General features: G+C 40.2%; 1 protein-coding gene across 1 annotated transcript in view; it reads right to left on the bottom strand.

Annotated features, from left to right (window-relative positions):
• CNTNAP5 (contactin associated protein family member 5) overlaps positions 1-22,687 on the bottom strand; it is a 252,770-nt gene extending 230,083 nt beyond the window's left edge. The window contains exon 1 of the mRNA XM_015868834.2: positions 22,193-22,687. Within this exon, the coding sequence (XP_015724320.1) occupies positions 22,193-22,268 (76 nt within the window). The 5' untranslated portion in view covers positions 22,269-22,687. The remainder of the gene's footprint in view (positions 1-22,192) is intronic.
• Positions 22,688-23,577: the final 890 nt, after the last annotated feature.

Raw genomic sequence — 23,577 nt, 5'->3', positions numbered from 1 at the left:
AAGTGTTTATTTGTATGGTCTGAGTATCTCCAGGAGGTACTAAACTCATTCTGCTCGAGGACTGGACTAGCGCTTATAATGTATCCAGAGAAGCAATGGAAATAATGCTCTTTTGTTTTTTCAGCATTTATTTTCCTTCAGTGGATTGCACAATACCTTGCAAGTTAAGATTTTGCTAACTGGTTGCTCACATACTGATTTTGAAAGAGAAACTAGAAAGGGCCAAGCATCTCCTGCATGGCATAATTCATTGACATCAATTTTCTGATGTATGTACTCTCAAATGCATGGAAGCAGAGAAAAATCCGGTGTATCTTTCTACATTCACACGGTCTCCAACAACAGTAAAACAGTAAAACCAGTTTCCTTTGGTAACAAACCTACACAGATATGACCTGGAAGACATCCAAGAAAGCCGTATTAGTAGGATCAAAGTAGATAATAAAGTTTGATAGAATCTTTCTTCTGATCCAAAACAAACTCTTCGCAATCTGCTTTTCACTGCGTTTGTCCTCCACTCTGCCAACATAGGAGTAGTTTTGTAAGAAGTCCACTTGTTTGGTCAATTGAAGTGCATTCCTTAAGGTAACTGAAAATGTGCTTTCTAAACCTCCTGCAAAGTTTGATTTTTTGGGGGGGCTGAAATAAAAAGTTCTATTCATGAGTTGAATATGCGGAACAAAAAAAAAAAAAAAAAAAAAAGCCATATAAAGTTTTCAAATAAGATTTCCTCAACATGAAGTACTGTTGAGAGGTGCTTATAGCCCATTCATGAACTTAGAGGCCAGTGGACCAAATGGTGGCCCACAGACCCAGTCATATATTTCACAGGAATAAGATTTTTTTCCCCATGTTATTACCAGTGAGTGCCAACATAGCTGTTGATGTACCACCCTGTAAAAGTTATCTGAGAAACCTTCAGAAAAGAAAAAGCTTCCTCTCACCTCAGACCAACACACAGCTTCAATATACAGCCAAGGCCAGGCAAGGTCTGGAACACAACACTTAGTCCCTGCTTCCATCAAAAATAAGAATCAAAGTTAGATGTCTGCATGGATATCAATAAATGGGGAAGTGAAAAGTCCTGCAATATGTATACATTTTTGCAGCTGTATGAGACAACTTCTGCTGAAGTCATCCTTATAATTTTGGCCTTTCCTTTAGCCTTTCCAGCCCTATTCCTGCTGCCCATTATACCATAAGCCCTTCAGTATTTGTTGTACACAACCTCTAAATGCATTTCTTAAATCGGTCAGGTATGTTTGTTCTAAGGGACTCTGTGAGTCATACAACAGGAGGAAAGATTTAACCAGGCTCCTAAAGGATAATGTCATCTTTAGATCATGCTCATTATAATTCATAAGTATCTTTCTACTTGACAGGTCTTTGGTTGCAGTTTCAATCTCACGCTAGTTTTTTCCTGAGAGCCCTTTTCAATTTTCCACATTGCTAATAGAGCCTGAGGCTAAGGTAAAAATCATTCGGGCTTCTTGAAAGGATCAATAATTTTTATGTGCCATGCATTTTAGAATACACAGCATCACCGACACAAACACCATTCCTGCACTGATAAATATAACACATCAGAATGTCAGAAGTTTCTTCACAACATTTTCTTTAAATTTATTCAGTAAGTACCTGCAATTCCATACCCAGAAAACAGTGTTATATTTAACAAAGACAAAATTATATATATATAAATAAGGCTTGAAGCAAAGTTACTGGAAGATTGATTGAATGTAGTAATTTTCTCTGCATCCTGGCTCACACGAGAGACTATTTAGAGGAAGAAGGTCTAATAATTTTGCTACTTTTAGGTTATTTCATCAGCTTTTGTGATGGTATGAAGTTCATTCGGCTTTCCCTGTCACCCACACAAAAAGTCAAGGGTAGCTGATTAAGTGCTTAGATATGCTGTAGTCAAACAGTTAGCTCAATAAATTATTCATTCAGCACCATGCAGAGCAAATTATATTTTAGCTGGCCAGTCTTCTTGCTTGCAGTTCAAACACTTACAAGACAAGCAAGAGACTGCAGTGGAAGAAAGGAGCGATCCAGTGAGATAGAGCTGTTTCCTCCCAATTTAAGATTTCAAAGGAATTGCTCAGAGAGCACATTGGGGTTGACAACTGAACGCTACCCTGTTGGTGTCTGTGTAACCCTTGCCAAGAGCTTGCTGCTTCACTTAAGGTACCCTGAAGCCTCTGACAGGCTCAGTGGAGATGCCCATGATTCTCAGGGAAAGCAAGTGCTAAAGGAACATTAATTGCACAGCAGAGAAAATGGGTTTTTAAATGAAGAAATCTCTCAAAGAGACATATCACAGGATCATTGGTAGGAACAGGGAGATATGCAGAAAAGATTACATATCATGTTGTGCTGTTTTTATTCTTTTCTCCCCAGATATGATCCTTGATGTGCCTCCACTTCCCTACTACCATTTCCATTGCAATTCAAACTGCTTCCTCAACTCACACTGTCTCTAATTCCCAATGTTCTTTCTCCTGCATTGCTGTGTCCTTGAGATTGAATCTCTGAGCATCACCACACTCGGTCTGATGCTGCAAGCAGGTCCTGTCTGCAGACACCAGGGGAAAATAAATAAATAAATGTCAAGTGTTTATGTGCCTGGTTTCCATCTGCTGAGTTGATCTCCACTATGCAGTGTTTAGCAGAGCAGAGCTGTATTTGCACATCAGACTTTCAAGACAATTAAAAAGACTCAGTCTAACTGAAAATGCTTCATTGAAGAAAGCTGTATTGAAAATATCTAAGAGCAAGCAAAATTGTATTTACAAATGGAAAAATGTTTCCATTACAAAATGCTGTTTTGTAATTACATCCTGTCACAGAAATATTAATTTTAATTAAATAGTGCTTAGGGAAAAAAAAATGAAAATCTTAGAAAAGAAAAACACCTCCTATTTGAACAACCCGTTTCCCCCAGCTTTTCCAGCCTGGTACATGATGAGCGTGACACCAACCTCTATCAATGTTGGAGGCTTCTTGTATGCTGGAAAGGAAAGCTGTACTTCAACTTTTGGATACAGAAGCATTTACGCATGGATGAATGCCTGATTTTCAGTGCTAGGAAGAGGAAAGGGCTCTGGATGGTAAAAAAAAGTAAAATCCCTTGTGAGAGAGAGCCAGGCACCGAAACAGGAACACACAGGTAGTGCCCAAAGCATGTAGTTGGAAAAAGGGGATAAGTGGAGTTGTACCCAACATGGGCAGGGAGCACTGTACGGTGACCCACTCCCTTTCATGCCAAATGATGCATGCAGGCTATACTAATTGGAGAGTTATGAGCTACCTGAGAACCCACTCAGCCTCCAGTTAACGATGATTTTCTTCTCGCTCTCAAGGAAGACATTCTAACTGTTCATTAAGCTGACTGACAGCTCCCGTTCTCCCTGTTGATTTAGATAAACTCATGAGGTAAAATATATAAGTAACCTATGCTGCACATGTAAGGTATTTCTTCAGTCCACAACTGGAAGTCTTCTCAGTTCACCACTGCAGAAACACAAGTAAACATCCTGTGATTTGCTTTCCTCTGGCTGCACATTTCTTTTTTCCTAAGCTACTGCTTTGCAGCAAGACTAATCATTGCTCCGAAGCTGTAGGAGATGTTCTAACTCCCTTTCATTTATTCCTCACTTACTGTGCTGCCACCCTTTCATCAGATCAGCTTTTTTTCATTATTGTTTCTGCGCTCATTATTCAACACTTAGCTGAACTGAACTGCATTTACCATTCATTAGGTGTTTCTAAGCTGAAGGAGGTCACATGATCCAGTACTTCTTAGATTTCATTGTAGCTTATGTTCTCTGTTCCCATAGTTTAGAGGTATGTTTAAATTTGGCTTTGAATACCATTGTTGGGAGCGATTTGCATGAATAGCACAAATTGCAAGGCATGAAGGATAATGCCAAGTAGAAACAGAAATCTATAGCATCACTTGATCAAGCCAGCATGCTAAAATGATGCTGATAAATCTCCACTCAGTTTGATGATACATGACTGAATCCACTGTTTGATAAAAATGTTCAAGTCCATGGCTGTTAGTAGGCTGCCTGGCAGAGAATATTATTATGATACACATTTCATAAACAATAAAGTAAATGTTAAAGAACAGACAGGGAGAAGAAAAAAAAAAAGCCTCCTTTCCCGAATTCTTGTTTGGTATATTCCCATTTGAATTCAAATTTTCATTTTTATATTAAAAAATGGAAACTGCTTTTAAAGTGGAAAACAAGGATCAAGTTATTCCTTCCTAATTCTGTTTCCCTCTCTCCAAATGAAGAGACTTATTTTCTTTTTAAAATGCTACAGCTCTGAGAAAATTACAAAGATATGAAAAAGTGAAGGGAAGTAAGGCAAAAAAAAAAAAAAAAGAGGAAAAAGAGGAAGCCTCAAATTTTGGCTCTTTGAACTAAAAATAGAGCTAAATGAAAAGCCTACATTTATTAACAATCAAACTCGGTTATCCATAGAAATGATATAAAACTTTTCATTCCAACTACCAAACCTTTGCATATAAAAATACTCTGAGACGTGCTTAGTCCATCTCTCCGGTTGAATTCTGCGCATTTCAGTAATAAGTATTTCTCTGCATACATTTGCCCTGTTAATGGCTTTTAAAGCCTGTGTCCCCATGAAAGGATAAAGGGGATTTAACAGCACCTCCCTCTCTTGCACATAATCATTTACCTCTCCTTGAGATAGTTCTCAGCAAGGAGTCATCACAATTTACATTTATAATAACATTTAGACAAAAGCTTCATTATTTTTTTCTTTTTATGAATATTGCTGCTCACACTGTGGACTATTCCTGCCACAGATTCTGAAACTGGACCTATCTCCAGAAAAACATCTCCTAGACATCCAGCTCCACCACACTTCGTGCTCACATTAGTTGATGACTCTTTTTCTTGGTTCTCAAGAGATACAGAAGTCTTAGGTTGAGTTTCATACTTAAATACTGAATACAGAGCTAAACAGTACATGGAGGAAAAATACTGCTCATTTCATACCAGTTACCTTCCATAATTCAGACAATTGAAATGTGATGCGATTCCTGTTTGGCCAGCTTACCTATCAGAAAAAAAGAGTTTTGGAAATCCTGTCACCATGCTGCTTTCTCCTTGCCAGAAATGCAAAAAAGAGAGGACATTACCAGCCAAATGTCTCACTTTGAGTCATCCCTGGCACGGTCAGCCTGCCAAGGCAAATGATACAGAACTGGAAATGAGAGGAGGCAAAATCCTATTAGAAATACTCCAAAAAGGCATGTTTCAAAGAAGAGTTTGGGAAAGGATTTATGGTAGTAACTTCACTGATACCAGGAAAGGAAAGATTTATAGTAGTAACTTCACTGAGATACCAACTGAGAAGTATTCCCCAGTTCATCCTGCCAGTTTTTGTCTTGATGACACACATGCACACACACCAATGGAGAAGGAGACACTACAATCAAAATCAAAATAACACAAGTGGATTTGTCTTATTGGCAGATAGGAGTCTTGTGCAGCTCCCTGTAGAGAACGCAAGGTAATGAGATTAGGGATGAAAAATAAGACACTGTATAAAGTCAGGAAAGCAAGCATGAGAGAGACCCCAGGGTAGTTGTGGATCATTTCACTTAAGCCGTGTGTTTGCCAGCAAGAACAAGCAAAGTAAGCCGTAGGATATTTACAACCAATATATATGCAGGTATAGTACATGGAAGTACTGGCACAGTGCCTCTGAAGTATTGGTTTGAGGCTCTTGCTCAATCTTTGTGGCACAATGTGTCAACCTGTTGGTGTAGGCATGTGTGTCCTTATGAATATTCAGGCTGCTCTGCTGGTTTCATATTTTATTTTCACTATTCCAATAGAGCAACTACTTTCCCATCAGCCAGACAGGAAAAATTATGCGAATTTTTGAGCAAGAGAGTTGAAATATTTCTATCTGTTAATTTTCTTTAACAATAAACCTTGATTATATTATAGGCAATTGCATATTTATAATCATGCTGCACTAATAATATATAAACTGGAGTTCTGCTAACGTTTGTTTTGCAATATATGTTGCACCAAATTTTCCTTTAAAACAAACCAAAGCAAAAAAACCAAAGCCTATATTACAAAAGAAGATACTTCTAAGGAGATCCAAAAAGTAACAACATCCTTGTAAAAATTTAATCCTGAATATGTTATCAGCCTCTTCTCTTCCCACTCTACTCTCAAACAGAACATAAATTGTAATAACAAAAATAATTTCCATAATAAGATTTTAATTCAAATAGAATAGAAAGCAGGAAAATTCTAGCTCAATAATACGAATAACTTCTATGTTATGTTAAAAAATTCCCTGACAAATCTTCCATGGCCTGAGTCAGCATTTTTCAGGGTGATTAAAGCACTGCCAAGCCACTCTCTGTGCTTCTGAAAAGCACGTAGGAAGCTCCAGCAGGAACTGGGGCACAGAGCAAGTTGGTAATTTGTTCAAGCCCACACAAGAAATCTCCTCTTCTTAATCATATCACTGTCCAGCCAGCATACGAGATGCAGGATTTAAAATTCTTGTTACCACATAAAACAGCCATATATTTGTCACAAACAGGAATAGCCTGCAGGGAGCTTATTTATGTCTTAGATTTAGCTGCAAGATCTTTTAAAGCATGCTAATTCCATGAATTTAAGACCCAGAATCTGATTACTTCTTTTCAGATGAGATGCTACATGTGACATATCTCATAGGAAGGCCCAGGTTGTGGTTCAAAAGAAGCAGAAGAAACTTTTCTTCTTTTTGGAACACGAGCACCTGAAATCTGTCACACAAAATATGTATAACTATAAATGTTTGTTGGTACATATTTTTATATAAATTTGTACTTACATATAAAAGCGTAGATACTTATCTATATACACACACACACACGCTATAAGCAAATAAAAATGCATTCAAAGGAAATGGGCATTACCCATTTTCACAAGATGCTGGGACCTCATGTCCTGGAAGAAAGGGCTTTCCAGAGCCAGGTAAGTGATAGACACAGTAGGTGGGTGCGAGACTGAAGCAAATAAATAAAGCAGATTCTGATGCCTCTCTATGAGCTGCTCATTTAGCCTGAAGATCAGCAAACCTGATCTGCATTTTTAGATAAATTTACATATATTTCCTTCTTCTAATAGGGGTTGTGACTCTTTGGAAAGCAGCTTCCTTTAAATCAAGAACATTGCTGGTACTTTTCATTATTATATCAGAAGACTCTCAGAATCACCTCTTTCTGCTTCATGTAGACTTCATCATAAGCCATCACTTCACATCTTATCTACTAATCTTACTCAATGGTAGAGGAGCAGGATTGTCTCCCTCAGCACAACACAGAAGGGCTGAAAACTATATTTCCTTTTGAGGACGGAAGCAACAAGATTCATACTCAGGCTGAATTACAGGGAACCTGTGGTGGTAAGCCTGAAGGACACAAAGGACAGTGTTACTGCACCTGAAAGTAATGAGAATTAAAGAGTCAATGGCAGAAAAAGATGTTTGCCATTTGGTTTCTTTGGCTTTGAGATACTTTGAGATTAGTCACTGAATGAGAGGATTCAACAAAAGAAGCAAGGGTAGGACCAAAGACAAACAGAAAAAAAATGCACTAAATGGTACCAGAGAAGGCAGAGATGAATCACAGCCACATCCTACATATTTCATAAAGGTTCTTCTGGATCTTTCTTCATACCAGAAAAAAAGCAGCAAGCTCCTGAGAAGATGGCTCAGAAAATACAAGTAACTATGAAGTTATGATGCAAGATGAAATAAACAGCAACCCCCTTCTTCTTCCTAGGCCACTTCTTTGGTATTCTTAATACTGGGCACAATCAAATCAATAAAATCATAATCACATCAATACAAACAATCCACCCCACATATGACAGAAAATTTCCTGAGTATGAATTGCATGGTGGAAAAGGGAGACTAATCAAAGCAGATTCTCTTAGCTAATCACAATGTCTTTTACTTGGTATTGCAAGGCATCAAGGGCTTACCAGACATCATTAAATGAGAAATATTAGAAACTCACAATTAGGGAAATGCTCTGAGAGGACTGTATGCAGGAGTCAAAAACCTAATGATTCATCTTAGAAAAGCTTGTATATGTCTTATTAAACAGAATATTGAAGCTACTCAAGATGAGGAAGTTATTCCTTCCCCAGGAGAAAAAGAAGGCAATAAATATATATTTATTATAAATTAAATAATAAATTATATTATTATATTACATTATTATAATTTATATATATATATATATATATATAAATGGAAATAAATTATTTAATTGGGAAGCTGTTTGATTCCACCATCAGAATTTTTGGTGGGTTTCTGTAAAATCAATATCTAAAATATTATTCTGCTCCATACAAAGAACTGAAGTTATACACATATACAGCATCCCTGTTAAGTTACATCTTATATCTTATACAGATAATTTCACACACAGAAATCTCTAAAAAGAATGTGGGTATGCCTATATGCACAAAGTTTCACGTTTACAATAGGAAACTGTGAATTGAGCTGTCAGCAGAAATCTGGAACAGCTTATTTTGAGGACTTGATATCCTCCTGACTGGCTTCAATATTGTTCAATTCATGATGAATAAACGAATATGTGGATTAAAATTAAAAAAAAAAAAAAAAAAAAAAAAAGTAAAAATCTTCTAAAAGAAGGGGAGGAGGGAGAATTTCTTTTCATCACCTCTAAGTAAATTTTTGTGTTCAGAGACTAGTAGGAATTAATAAAAAATTTTTCTTCCAGTTGACCCATTCTGGGTTGTGATACTGCTTACTGGAACATTTGGTTTCAGTGAGCATACAGACGACTCTTTTCATTTCATCCCGTTTACCACTGCATAAATGCCCTATCACACTTGTAAAAGATAGGCTAAGAATTAAATGCACAGGGCTCAGCTGAAACACATTTATAATGTAGAACTTCAAGAGTCCTAATGAGATTCAGTAGCCATTAGTTTTTTTGAAGCTAGAAAGACAGATATTTAAATATTAAATAAACATAGCACCAGGAACAAAAACCTAATGCGACTTGAAAAATGAAGACAATTTCCCCTAAAGATCCTTAGAACCACTAGAGAGCTCTCTTGCTTTCTTGTTTCTTTCATCAAAGCTCATCAATAACCCCTTCTGTCATTGCTAGCTGATATCCATTTGAAAAAAACAATACTTTACTGGCCTGTAAAATAAGTTTAAAGTTACTATAAAGAAGTATAAATTGGGGGAAGAGCAGGGAAAACTGAAAACAGTGGGTAGCTCAGATGGGGATGTCCAAACTTATGACAGGTGAACCTAATTCCCCCTCCATCCTCTTGGCACCTCAACAGCTCCAACAGCAGCCACCAACTTTCCAAGGCTCTGGAAACAATGAAATAGATGTGACTTACTATTCTGAATTCCTCTTGAATCTCTTTTTAATTAAATCCTTCCTTCCCTCCAGGGAAGCTTAATCAAAAAAACAACCCATCAAATTACTGACTTAACAGAGGCAGCTTTGCTTTAAGCCTTGTTCATTTGCATAACTGATGACTGTTTGTCTTTGCTTTGATCTTCCTGGTCATTCCAGAGAACGAAGTGAGGCTATGTGTTTCATGCTGTTTATTCATAATACTTACACTAAGTAAAAAGGTAAGATGTTTTTGCCAGTATACATAAGAATATTACAAGAAACAATTTTATCACTCTAACAAAACTATCACTAAGTAAAAAAAAAAACCACGTTATTATTGCATTTGGCCTTAAAAATACTAGCACAGTCTCAGATATTCTCTTTGGTACTCCGCTTCCTACAGGAATAGCCTCAATTAAACAGAAGACCTTACTGATTAGCACCGCTTTGGGATATCATGAAAAGTTCCCGCCTTCTTCCATAGACTTACCCTCAAAAGTAGGTTAAGAATGGGAGGAGTGGGGTTTTTCTATCATCATTATTCTGAAGAAGTTCCACAACTCTACAGAGCTTGTAGGTGTCTAAGAAGAGCTAAACATTGCTGCTTTCAAGACTACATTATTGAGCTTACCATCGCTTTGATAAGAGCTGTTCCAAAGAAAATCTTTTCTCCCTGAGCTTTGTGAGTTAGTGCACAAGTCCCTGCAAACCAACAGTCTGTCTATTCACACTAGCTCTCATCAAAGACAACGCTGAACAGTAACATATGAATATGCAGAGGCAGCAGAAGATGCATTTGTAGGTAGTCTTTAGAGCCAATTCTACTTCTATCATCACTGACATGAGGAAATCCTACCATGAGGATGAAGACCCCATGGTTCACATTTCTAAGCACAGGAAACCCATTCCTATCTTGAAGGAGTCTAAATCAATTATTCTTTGCACACCTCATGGAAGAGAAGAACAGGCATTTCCAGCTGTGAATTTTTTCTCCCTGCCTGAATGCTGAAATAAGTGCATGACTTGGAATTTACAAAGCTTAGCTTGAACATGACTTTATAGATTTGCTCTAAATTCTGTCTAAACTAAGATTATAGTTCCCCTTAATGTGTAAAATAAAGGAAATAACCTTTCTCTTGGGCATTTATTTTGGCTACCTCAGGATGATACTTTATAGTCACTGGTTATTACTCTTTAACTTAACATGAAAACACTATTCCTGCCAAACAGTATTAGTTTAGCAAGTTAGCTGTACCCACAACCATATAGAAATGGCCAGAAGGGAACTGTCATGGTTTTGTAATTCTGTAATTTTGCTATCAGTATTCCACATCATAACATCATGTAAAGCATGGATGATTTTGCTGAATGTGTAGTTCACAGAAGAAGACTACATATCCCAGAGAACATCATGGTCAGGGATAAGTCATGGGACCAGGACACAATATAATCTTGATGCCTGGCACATCAGAACTACAGAAATATAAGGCACTGGTGGATACCGGTGCACAGTGCACCCTAATGCCCTCCAGTCATGAAGGGACAGAATCAATCCATATTTCTGGAGTGACTGGGGGCTCTCAAGAATTGACTGTGCTGGAGGCTGAAATAAGCTTCACTGGCAAAGACTGGCAAAAACATCCTATTGTGACTGGCCCAGGGGCTCCATGTATACTGGGTATTGAGTCCTAGCCAATCTAGCCCCCTACACACTATAGAATCACAGAATCACAGAATGACCCAGGTTGGAAGGGACCTCAAGGATCATGTAGTTCCAACCCCCCTGCCTAGCAGGGCCACCAAACATACACATTTACTAGATCAGGTTGCCCAGAGCCCTGTCCAACCTGGTCTTGAACACCTCCAAGGATGGGGCATCCACAACCTCCCTGGGCAGCCTGTTCCAGGACCTAACCACTCTCTTAGTAAAGAACTTCCCCCTAACATCCAACCTAAATCTTCCCTCTTTTAACTTAAAACCATTTCCCCTAGTCCTGCTATTATCAGCCTTTTCGAAGAGTTTACTCCCCTCCTGGGAGTAAGTTCCCTTCAGGTATTGAAAGGCTGCAATGAGGTCACCCCGCAAGAAGGAGATAAGGTCCCTGTTGTACATGTAAAGAACATGTTGGGAAAAGCTGTTTGGGTCCTTCCAGCCTCTGGAAAGGGCAAATGTGACCATGGAACTCTTTTTGCCAAGGAACCTGGGTGCACTTGGTGGGTAATGCAGAAGGATGGGGATGTTCAATGTGTACCATAAGGGAATTTGATGCTGGGAGAGTGCATTCAATAATTTTATGTATCTATGTATATATTTGCATGTGTAGTGTATTTTAGTTATTATAGTTATACATTTAGTTATGTTACATTTAATTGTACTATTTAGCTATCATAGTTTTACATACGTGTATATATGTATATATATTAACCATGATGTAATAATGTAGAATAAGGGGTGGAATGTCATGGTTTTGTAATTTTGCTATCAGTATTCCACATCATAACATCATGTAAAGCATGAATGATTTTGCCGAATGTGCAGTTCACAGAAGAAAACTACATATCCCAGAGAACATCACAGTCAGGGATAAGTCACGGGACCAGGACACTATATAATCTCGTTCCCAGGCTGGAGTTCTCTCTCTCAAACTTCTCGGGAAGTGGGAAGCATTCCAGCCATGTCGCCTAGAGTTCACAGTAGGCCTCTCGGTTTTCAGGGTCTCTCTCTCTCTGTTTCGTACAATTTATTGGCCTCAATTATATTATATTATATTGTGTTATCTTGTATTCCAATATCATATTTAGTAAAATAAGTTTTCCTCCTTAGATTGCTGCTGTTTTTATCCCATTCCTTTTTTTTCCCCTTCCTTTCCGGGCCGGGGGGAGTGCTCTACGGGGTGGCTCCCCCCGTCACAGACATAGGTAAATCTAGGTAACCTGTGACAAGAACAGTATTAAAAAATAAAAATAAAAAATTGCTGACTCACAGGCAGCTGCACAGCTCTCACACTTTGTATCTATAGGTTTACATGGAGATGCTAAAAGTTGCTGCATACAGACCCCTAGGGAAATCTCTAGGGAGAGGCAGCGCAGATGACAACAGTTTCAAGACTTGATATAATTGTTGGTACTGTAAGTACTTTTAAAAGAGGTACACTGAGAGTATTATTGCCTGTATTACATCAATGTCTAGGCATAAGGGTCTCCTTCTCTAATCATTGCTAGCATACTCTTTATACAATAAGAATATTTAATTATGATGAGATAGACCAGGTACGCTCAAGCTCAAAGCAATTAAACACGTCACACAAAGATACCCAGAGAAACTTAAAATACATAAATAACAGCAAGCAACAAACCCAGGCCTTTCTCTCTTCTTAACGTCCATCCTTTATCTTAACATTTAGCAGTTTTATGCTAATTTTCATATGCTACATTTTTCATTGCAGTAGAAAAACAGATAATTGCACTTGTAATTGTGGTGTTGCCTTGTAAAGTCTGTCAGGTGTTAGAATAGTGACCTTTGTGCCTGTGCTAATTAGATGAAGTTGTGAAAACGGGCACCGTACATCACACTGTACTAAGGCTTGGGGGTTGTAGAGGGTAGGAGGAAAATCTGTTCTATTATAGCTCTGACTCACTGTCTGCTTGTAATCAGAGAAAGGCTGTCAAATCAGGACTTCCTTATTTAATTCACAGAAGTCATTGAAGTCCAGACCCAATGACAGAACTAGTGGGGTTTGGATCAAGCCCATCAAAGCAAGTGAAATTGCATACATTTGTCTTGAAATCAGATGAGTCATGGAGGTTACTACCTCCTCCTAAAGTGGAAAATTACTTACAGTGTAACAAAAAGATCCTTCTTTCTATCATTTCTGCTGGGGTCTTAAAAAAGTAGAACACCTCTTTCATACACGCTGACCTTGCCCAGCAAAGCCAACTGCAGCCCCTGAGCAAAAGTAGAGGTGAAAAGCATATTTCCATCAACTGTCTAAAAAAGTTTAGGCATTTGAAAACAGTCACCAAAGAACATGAGTGTGCAGGGAGACTGTAATCCAAACTCATAATGGTGCAGTAAATAGATTACTTTGATTCATGCACAGCCGCATTGAAGGAGGCCCTGGGGAGCTGCACCAGCTACCAAATGCTAAATTCAAGACAAAACTTTGTAATTTGCAAACAAATCTAATGCTTTGGTAAAAATGCCTAACATTACAGTTATTTTAGAGACGTCTAGAATTCAGGAATGCAACTGACGATACTAGCTTTCAACCCATAATACCTGCTTCCAAGCTTATATGCCTCTCTTGAACAATAAAGCAAACAAACTTTGAGTGGCTTTCTTTGAGTACAGAAATCATGCAGTAGTTCTCTACCAGGAAACCAGACCAGAAAGTCAGGGAAGCTCCTCAGAAGCTCCCTGTTCTGGAGAGGGATGATGAAGATGAGGAAAGCACAACCCTTGGGATGGAAATAACTATTAATGCATCTCTTTGTGACAAAAAGAGACAGGAAAAACTGTGAGATTGAAACTTTTAAAGTGTATTTATACAGACTTCAGTGCGCTGTCATAAGCAACACCATGTACGTAATGTTATTAAAGCTAGCTATAGTGTTTGCAGGCTGCAGTAAGCTTTCATCTGTCCATCCAACAGCACCGACAACCAGGCTCCTACCTGCCTAGAAGAAAGAGAACCAAGAACACCTTTCACGCTATCAGCTCTTCAGAACATTTGAAGTATTTTCTGTGATGCTTGTATAAAAATGATTATGACAGAATAATGTAATATTATTTATATAAAAATAACATCTTTTTTTACTAACTGTTGTTAGTAGTATACACATAAATACACATATAACGATACAAAAAAGGTGCGCAACTTCAACTTATTCTGTTGTCAGTAAGTTGGATACAAAGTTGGCATAAAATCTGACAAAAGAGCAGAGCAAAGCACTTCCAGATGATGTACTCAAAAGAACAGCAGCCATCAGGAAAATGAATTGTTCTTTGTACTGGCAGGTACAAACACACCTCGTATTGCATACATTGGCAGACAAGTTTTAAGAAAAATAAACTTCTCAGGAGAACAATAACAAGGATTTACACACTGGAAAAACTGCCTTCGGAGGGAAAGCTGATCTAAAATTCAATAAGAGCCATTCCTTTCATTTTCATGGAGTTTCAGCCAGGTCCTAGATGAACCGAGTCTGAACACGAATACAGTGAATAACTGTCCAAAAATAATGAGAATTAATATTACATATAAGATGAGCTCTGCACTTAAGAAGCAGAGCTGGGAAAAGGGGATTTGATAATCTATAAATATTTGAATGCTGCAAGCTACATCTGATTGAAATTCATCAAATTTTCATTTTCTTTTCTAAACAAACAGTCTCCATGAAAAATGCCATAGCTGTTTAATCTTGATAGGGGTTGCTGTAGGAGTTTCTTCCTCTAAAATTAAAAAGAATGTTATTTTGATGCAGAATTTACAATAAACCAGTAAACAAAAACCACACAGACTGAACTGAGTACTTCAGGACAGATCAGAAATCCAAGAGCACTACATAAGGCCTCTCTTCCCTTTTCTATGCTGCTCTGTTTTGTGTGTTTGCCCCAACTATAGTGCAGCCAAGTAAGCAAGTGCCCACCTAGCATAACACATGTCCAGTTTCATATTCTACCAGTTTATATTTGATTGTTTGGTGTGGCTCTAGGCTTCTTCCTCCATCTTCCTCCCCCCCACTAGTTTTTGATGAACCTTAGCTCCTGAAGAACATGCTATTTCTGTTGGTTTTAGCATTTCCCTTTGCTTTTAGAACTGTGGAGAATGAGTGCTCCTTGGCTCGTTATCATGTGGGGCAGACACTTATCATCTATTAAATATTTAGACCTTCATATAGCAAGTGATGCTGCTAACTTGTTTGATTTAAATTATATCCCACTGGCAAATCAAATTAGAGAAGATTTGAGTAAATCTACCTTTTAAAACAAAAGCTGATTTTCTGTGTTCAGCCATTTGTGGGATTAACTTTTCTAATGGGTTCTACAGTGCACAGTGTTTTTGTTTTCATGGATTCTAAAAGAGGATGAATTATTCATTGGGGTGGAGGTGGAAAAGCTACAACATGCATTTTCATTGCATATTTAGTCCCTTTTGTCCTTTTCATAAATCAATCCTGATTACTATAAATGCATGTGTTACTCCTAATGGTTTACTGATGACTCACTTGGACCATTAATTCAGACCTCCTCCAGTGCATTAAGAAGCCGCCACATGTAATGGTGAAACTGGGAGAAGATCCCTTGCGACCTCACCTCTCCCTCTGCAAAGAAAAGTCTCCATCTCCTACTACTTCCCATATGCATAATTTTACAGACATGCCAAATATTCTCCAATAATGAAATGACGCTCCCCTGCTGCTCCAGTGATAAATTTGCATGAACAGAAAGAAGAAAACAGCTTTGTTAGTGTTCAGTGAATTGATTTTCTGTCCTACAAGGAGGACAGAGAGCAATGGCTTGTAGCACCCACAGCAGAAATGGGGGCAATTTATGTCCAAGCATATAGAGACATCACTGAACTAAGATGAGAATGACTACAGCTATGTCACTGTTGACATAGACCACATGGCATTTGTCTCTGTTCCTGGACTGCTGATGAGCTGTCAACACTGAAGAACTACTGTCATCGAGAAACAATACCTCACCATTTAGAGCAGAAGTAAATGAAACTTGCCAATTCTTATCCAGGTAGTACAGCATTCATCAACTCCTTATAGCCCAGCTGGGAACAAATAGAGGATTTTACCCATTTGAAAATTATTATTATTATTTACTACTATATTGGCAACACAGTGCACTGAGCACCTTTGGAAGAAAAATTTATGCCTCAGAATTCCTAAGGGCCAACACTCAATCCTTCTCAATACATATAATAGAACTGTGCATGAAAATGTATTTATTTCCTTCCCATTGCAATTCCTACTGTGCCACAACGGTTAGTAATGCATACAATTCTGCTTCATGCTCTGGGACTCAGTGCCAGATTCAATCATGTCAAAAGGGAAGTCTCCCCTAACATGATACCATACAGTTACTCTTAGCTTCCACTGCTATGGGTGTTACTGAACATTCTTGGGCACTTCTGGGCACCAGAGTGGAGTCCAGTGTGTCCCACTGCATCTTGATGCTTTTTTGTTCCATAAAGATTACACAGAATCCACACAATTACTAGTTTGGAAAAGAGTACATTAACACTGGCCTCTAAAAGCCTTTTCAAGTTAAGAACTGCATTAAATGAGAAATTCAAATTTAGTAGCAATAACAGGGAAAACTTGCTAAGAATTCATATCAAGAATATCCCATAACAATCACATTTGGAGCTGTGCAGTGCAACACAAATACTGTTGATGAGTAATAAACTAATTATAGGGATAATGCGTCTGCAGTTCACCAAGACAGGAGGGAACCAAATAAACTTCTCCCAGAAAGCCTCCAGCACCTGCATCCAACTCATTGGTGAATCAATCTGTGTAATCTGGAATCTGGACTTTCCTGGCCCAATGCAAACACAGCAATACAATCCTGGAGCCAAAATCCTGATCTTGAATCACAATGATGTTGTTGAATAATCCTTTGAGTTATTTACGTAGGTAATCATCAGGACAAAACAACTCCTCAAGCTTCTGTTACCCAGAGCCAGTTTCAATTAAAAAAATCTGTACTCCCATTTACTACACACCTAAATAAGCCCAATTCGTAATGTAGCATCAACACAGGGTGAAGACAAAATTGGCACTGATGCACTGCCACAGAGGTGGCTAAAGCACTGGCATTACTGTAGCCATGCAAATCACTTCTTGACCTCTCTTCCTGAAACTAAACCCTCATCTATTTAGGAAACAGCCTCAAAATGCACAGACAGCCCTTGAAAAAAAGTGTGTGTGGGGGGGGGGGGGGGCGGGGGGGGAAAGCATCTCTCTTTCCACAGACAACTTCTATAATGGAAGAAAAATCTTCTTGCAGATGTCCAAGAACTCATTACATTCATTTGCCCTGTATGGAGCACACTACGTCGGTAGTATATAGATGTCGCTCCTGGGCGCACTGGAGTCCTGAGATTAAGAACTGGTGATGTCATTATGGTGGAGAGAAGACTGGATGAAATAAAAGCACCATTACCGGGAAGCCATCTTGCTTTTATTCAGATCATGTTCTGAATATCTCTAAGCACAAAGTTCTGTAGGAAATAGGACCACGTTATCTGAGTTTATCAACCATGTCATAATGTACAAGAGTTATTACGCAGAGGCCCACAAACACCTCGCCAGGAAAAACGACTCCTTTCCCTATGTTGGTATAGCAGACAGGTCAAGTTCCCTTCTACATTTATAAATGGCTTCATTCTTTCTCTTTTACCCCTAAGTTACTTTCCATTATTTTTTGAGCAAATAGCTAAAATCTGAACTGTTTTAGCACTTCAGAAGTGCCAGTTGTGTGATGAACTCCGATTTTTTTTAACTGCTTAACAGAGATGGATAATACCAAAAATAAAGTTCAATAATTCTTGCATTTGGCACCTTTCATCCCCCTTCTCCTATTCTACCTCACCCCCCCCCCCCCCCCCCCCCCCTCCCGTTTTACACTGCATTGTTTTCATTACTTAAAACATCATCAGTTATGCTGTTCCAGTGAACAGATGTCAACCTGCATGAACCTAAACAGGGCAATAATTAGAAAATTCAGAGACAAGATTAATACAAGCAAATTAATTATCAATAATACCAGTTCAGCAATGTGTAACAACAGAGCAGCAATGTGTTGCTTTACATTTTCCTGACTATATGGAGGCATGCTAAATTGTATGATGCTACTTCCTCCTTTAACAAGTGATGCTCCCACTGCATTCATATTCCTACTTGTTTCAGTATTTAGCTATTCAGGCTCCATTTGTTCTGAACATCAGCAGAGACAGAGTAGGGCAAGAGGAAGAAGGAATTCAGACTATGGATTTAGATATGATTACATGCAGCTAAGCAAACATGAATACGACACAACAGAGCACAGGACATGACCAGGCCATACAGGATCAATTCAATTGACCTCAAGGGACTTAATTTAGATTCTAACACTGACTTTAGATTTAAGTATTTATCTCCATGCATGCTCAAGATACACCGAAACTCAATTTCAACTGACAAAAGAAAGGATTCCTGTGGGCTGGCAATGGCAAAGACCACTGTAGTTGGAGGAAAGCCCATCCAAAGCATACAAGGGCTAGCTGAGTCAAACTGACTGAATGATCAGTAACAACAGACATGCAAGAGAAGCACTGATCAGCAGTGGTTTTCCAAGACTGTGCTGTAGCAGGAATGGCATCCACAGTCTGTCTCTCTGGGAAGGCACGAAAAAGCTAACATTGAGTAGGTTTTCTCTCCCTTTGTGAAGCTAAGAGGAAGAAAACGCATCTGAATACTCACTCATCTCTTGTGAAGAATACTTAAGTACTGGAGGTAGGGGAAGAACCAAAGATGCTCATCTGATTCATTTTACTTAGCCTCCAAGAAAATAAGCCTCAGACCACAATCTGAAGATCAATATTCTCCTTTTTCCAGCAGATCTCTTCAAAACTTAGCATGGCTGACCACACATATATAAAGGTTACTGCTTAACAGACCCCTTGTCTTTATCAATGCTGACCTGACAGGTCTCATCCATGCTGTTACAAGTCCCAAATACTCCTCCTGATCCTGATGGCTCAAATATTTGGAGTCAGAATTCCCCCTCTAAATTTTCACTTACGCTTGTCTGATTCCTACACAATTACTGTCAATTCAGATCACTGGGAAAAAAAAAAAAAGACTGAAATCAGCAGTTAATGCTTTTATCACAAAAAAAAAAAAAAAAAAAGAAAAAGAAAAAAAAAAAGAAAGAAAAAAAAGAAAAGAAAAAAGAAAAAAAGGGCGGCGGCTTTTCCGGGAAAATATTCTATTTCAGGATAAATAGACATACCGATACACACTTCCTGTCCTTTAACTGGAAGGGCTGTCTATTCTAAGGCCACATTTAAATCTATAGCAGATTAGTGGACCATTTGTTGTCCAAATATTTCAACTAATTCAGCAGGAATTGTAATCCTGAAGTACACTGGATTTCTGCATCTTCAGATGACAATCATGACTGGATTTAATTGAAAGGTTTGAAAGACTTGCATTTGGGTAACAAATGGTTATGATTCTGCTGGAGGAGGAGAGGGCTGTGGTTAGGAATGGAAACACCATTGTTAACTGAGAATAACTTCAGCAGTAAGAGCTGGAAGACATCAGTTCTCCACGAGTCTGCTTCATCTTCCTTGCCATGCAAGGAAGAACAGGAAGGGGACACAATGTGTAAAACAGCAATAGGAAACAAACACCAGACTGAGGATCACAACCCAGGAATGATCCCACTATTTCTGCAGACACAGACCAGCCCTGCATGTCTATTCAGGGCAACAGGAGAAAGTATCAGACCATTTCCACCTCACTTTAACATAAATCGGAAAAGGAAGAAGAAATAAAAGCCATGTTCAACATCTGTCCATCTAAAGCTACAAAAGCTACTAATGCTTCCAGGTCACAGAGAGTGCCATAAAGGGCAACTAATGTGTTATACAGCAGGAGAAGTGTTGGGGCTTCTCATCTACCTGATGAATGCAGAAATCCCAGTTTCACCAGATACTGTAGATAACCCATTCCAATATTATGTGTGCATCTACATAGCCATTTTCTAGTAATTAGTGTCCTGGAGAGAAATCCTAATGCCCGAAATTAATCACAAGAAGCAAAGTGGGAGGAAATTATTTTGTTTTGTCAGCATTTGGGAATTCTGATCTTCTCTAATGATGTTACTGACCCCTACCCTGTAGCTGTGTTTCAGAGCTGTTTCTTTAGCAGTTCTTTGTTTAATTAAGAACTACACAAAGACGAAAACAGAAACATATTAGTGGTAAGAAATATTTTGACTTAATCAGTATTTTCTCTTTTTGCCTTTTTTTTCTTCTGGGTTTCCTGATTTAGTAGCAAGAGAAAAACTACTTAAATTAATGCTGAGTTAGATACCCAGAGAAAACTGAACCACTTGCATTCTGCCTCCCAGACACATATTCCTTTTCCACTATAATAATCTGTCACCCATTCTGTTCTTGTTCGCAGAACTTATCAGAAAAGAGCCTGTTAAAGGCTCACTGACAAACAAGCAAACACACACCTGAATGCCATTCCTTCAGCCAATCCACTCAAACTGAAGATGGCACAGAAACAGCACTCAGATGCTCCCTGCCAGCAGCCTTTGCTAAGGTTCCCATTAGTGAAATTTGGGAACTTCCTCTTTAGGAAAACGCACAGCGTGCCCAGGAGCTTCACAAACCATAAGAGAATGATATTCCAGTGCAGGTGTTTAAATATCCAGAAGCACTCCACCTTGAATTTATCATTCAGTCTATTTATGAGATTCCTTAGCCCAAAGCTGAGGAAGGGCCAACGTTCCCTGAGCTCAGCTCCAGCTTTCCCGAGATGCAGCACATGGAGATGATTGATTTAAGAAGGTGATGAATTTCTGGCAATTACTGAGGTCCACGTGCATACAGATATCCACACATCCAAACCTAATGAGGTTTCCAGGGAACTCGCAGCTATTACAGATGCACGCACTCCTTCACTCAGCTCCTGGGAAGATGCTTACAGCCGATTCTGTGCTAATTCATGGAGCAATGAATAAGTAAAAGCCATACAGCATAATAAAACCATTGATCATTACGCTTTAAAAAGACTGACTCCTAAATATTTAGGAAGGAGCGCGTACTCAATGTTTATTGGCACTGGGAAATTAAGCTGTCACCCGTGAAATACTAAAACTCATTAATGCAGAGTTTCTTTTTAAGTGTAAGGAATTAACTTTATTACTGCATCAGTAACGGCAAGCCTCAGCCTTAAATCGCCTTGCCATTTAGCGTGAGGGAATGTTATTAAAACATATTAACCATAATTTAATTGACTGAAAAGAAAAAAAAGAAGGGGGGAAAAAAAAGCAAAAAGGAAGAAAGGAAGGAAAAAGAGCCGGAATGGAGAAGTTGGCCCCGCGCCGTCGGCGGAACAACAGCACCCTCTGGCGGTTGTCGCTCCCCGGCGGCGTCTCCGCCCAGCGCTACTCCGCTCCCCCCGACGGCAGCGACCGGGCGGACCCCGGCGGCACCGCCCTTAGCGAGTGGGAAACTTCCGAGGGGACCAAAAGGAAAAGGAGGAGGACCCGCGGTTTCCCAGTCAGAATGCTGGAGAGAGAGGAGGAACGACAAGCGGGAACCGACGGCACCTGCACCGCCCCGCCGCTTCTTGTTGGGTTGTAGCGAGGCTGCGCGTGCCCAAACACAGCAACCCCGACCCGGGATGCAGGAGCGATCCGCTCTCATCGCCGCGCGGCCCCGTCCCGCAGCCGACGCAGGGAGAGCAGCGGCTGCACCGACTGCAAAAACAAGCCGGCAGTGCAGGCTCCCCTTCGCTCCTACGTCCACAGGAGCAGCCAGCCCTACCATCCAACCGCAACTTTGCGTTTCTGAGCTCGGTCAGAGCACCGGAGCCGGGCTAACTTTCTTGGTGGTTACGTTGCAATAACCTCAGCTTTCAGGAGATTTTCTCACCCTTCACACGCCCCTCACTCCCCCCCCCCCAGCCCAACACCAGGGAGCTCCGCGCGCGTCCGTTACTCACAATTTGTCGCGGTTAATCCCAGGTGCCAAAAACCGGCAAACAGTAGAGCGACAGCCCCGAGGGCTGGGGAATCCATCTTCAGCCCCGCGGGGGGAAGCCAGCAGACGCCCGCTTGTCTCTCCCGGTCTCGTTCTCCGAGCGCCTCAGCCTCTGCGCTCCCTTTTTCTCCGCTCGTTTACTCCACGCAGCATCCAGGCACTCCGGGTGCAGGGGCAGCCGAGAGACCCTGCTCGGCAGCCCTGGTTTGGAGAGGGAAGCCGTTCCGAACGGCGGCGGCAGCGCCCGAGCCGAGCGCTCAGCCCGACTGCCGCCGCGGCAATGCACCTCGCGAGCTGCAGCTGGAAGCGGCACCGGGCGCTGGGCACCTCCTTATAGGCGAGAGCTGCACTCCACCTCCTCCCAACCCCCTGGAAGTCACTCCTCCTCGCCTTCCAGGGAGGATCCTTATTGCAATCTTCACGCGTTGTTGATAAGCATCAGAGTCACGGAGTAAATCAGATGCCTGGAGGGAAAGAAAAAAAAAAAAAAGAAAGAAAAAATGTTTCTCCTCCTTCCCGGCCGGGTACCGCCGTGGCTGGAACGTTTTTAAAGAGCCCTCAGCTCGGTTGTTTGTTTGCTTACAAATAATATATTCATATATCTTACTGCATGTAGTGCCAATTCATCTTTACAGGTCCTGGTGCTCGGCATCACATCCAGGGGATCGCTGAATCGTTAAGGTTAGAAAAGGCTTCTAAGATCATCTAGCCCACCTGGAGCCTCTGACAGGGCTGATGGGTGCTCCCAGAGCTGGGGACCGAAGCAGAGCCACGTGCAAAGTACCGCAGCCTCCCACCCACCTGGATTTTGTGGTTGATTGATTGATTAGACCAGTGTACAGGGTGCGGTTATCCCCCAGAGGGGTGAGAAGTTGGAGGGTAAAGGAAAGCAGAGTTTAAAACCATTTTGCTTTCCCCTGTGGTTTGTGTGCAGGCAGCCAGAGCACGCTCAGAGCAGCACCTTGTGCTGTTTGCAGCCACCTCCCTGCATGCTTGCAAACATAGGATGTAAACATCCCTTCAGGAACTCCGCTTTAATCACTGCTGAGATCTAACCTTGTTGCTTTGCTGCAGCATCACCTCACATCAATAGATTGCTGCATCAAAGTCAGGTCAAAACTGTATTAGTGATTCCCCTGATGTGTGTAAGGAGAGTGTATTTGGGCCATTAAAGTCCTTGTGAGGTAAAGTTGCTGGTCCTCAGCCACAGTCTCCTGTTGAGGAATAATTAGAAGTTCACGTGAGCCACTGTCTCACCAGTGGACAGCAGAGATTTGAATTGCTGGCATGCTATCAGCCTCGTATTAATGTAAGGAGGATGGAGGAAATTTGTTGTGTTTGGATACC

This window comes from Coturnix japonica, chromosome 7, assembly GCF_001577835.2.
Source record: "Coturnix japonica isolate 7356 chromosome 7, Coturnix japonica 2.1, whole genome shotgun sequence".
Lineage (NCBI taxonomy): Eukaryota > Metazoa > Chordata > Aves > Galliformes > Phasianidae > Coturnix > Coturnix japonica.
Note: the sequence above shows the minus strand (reverse complement) of the source record. Positions and strands in the feature narration are given on the sequence as shown.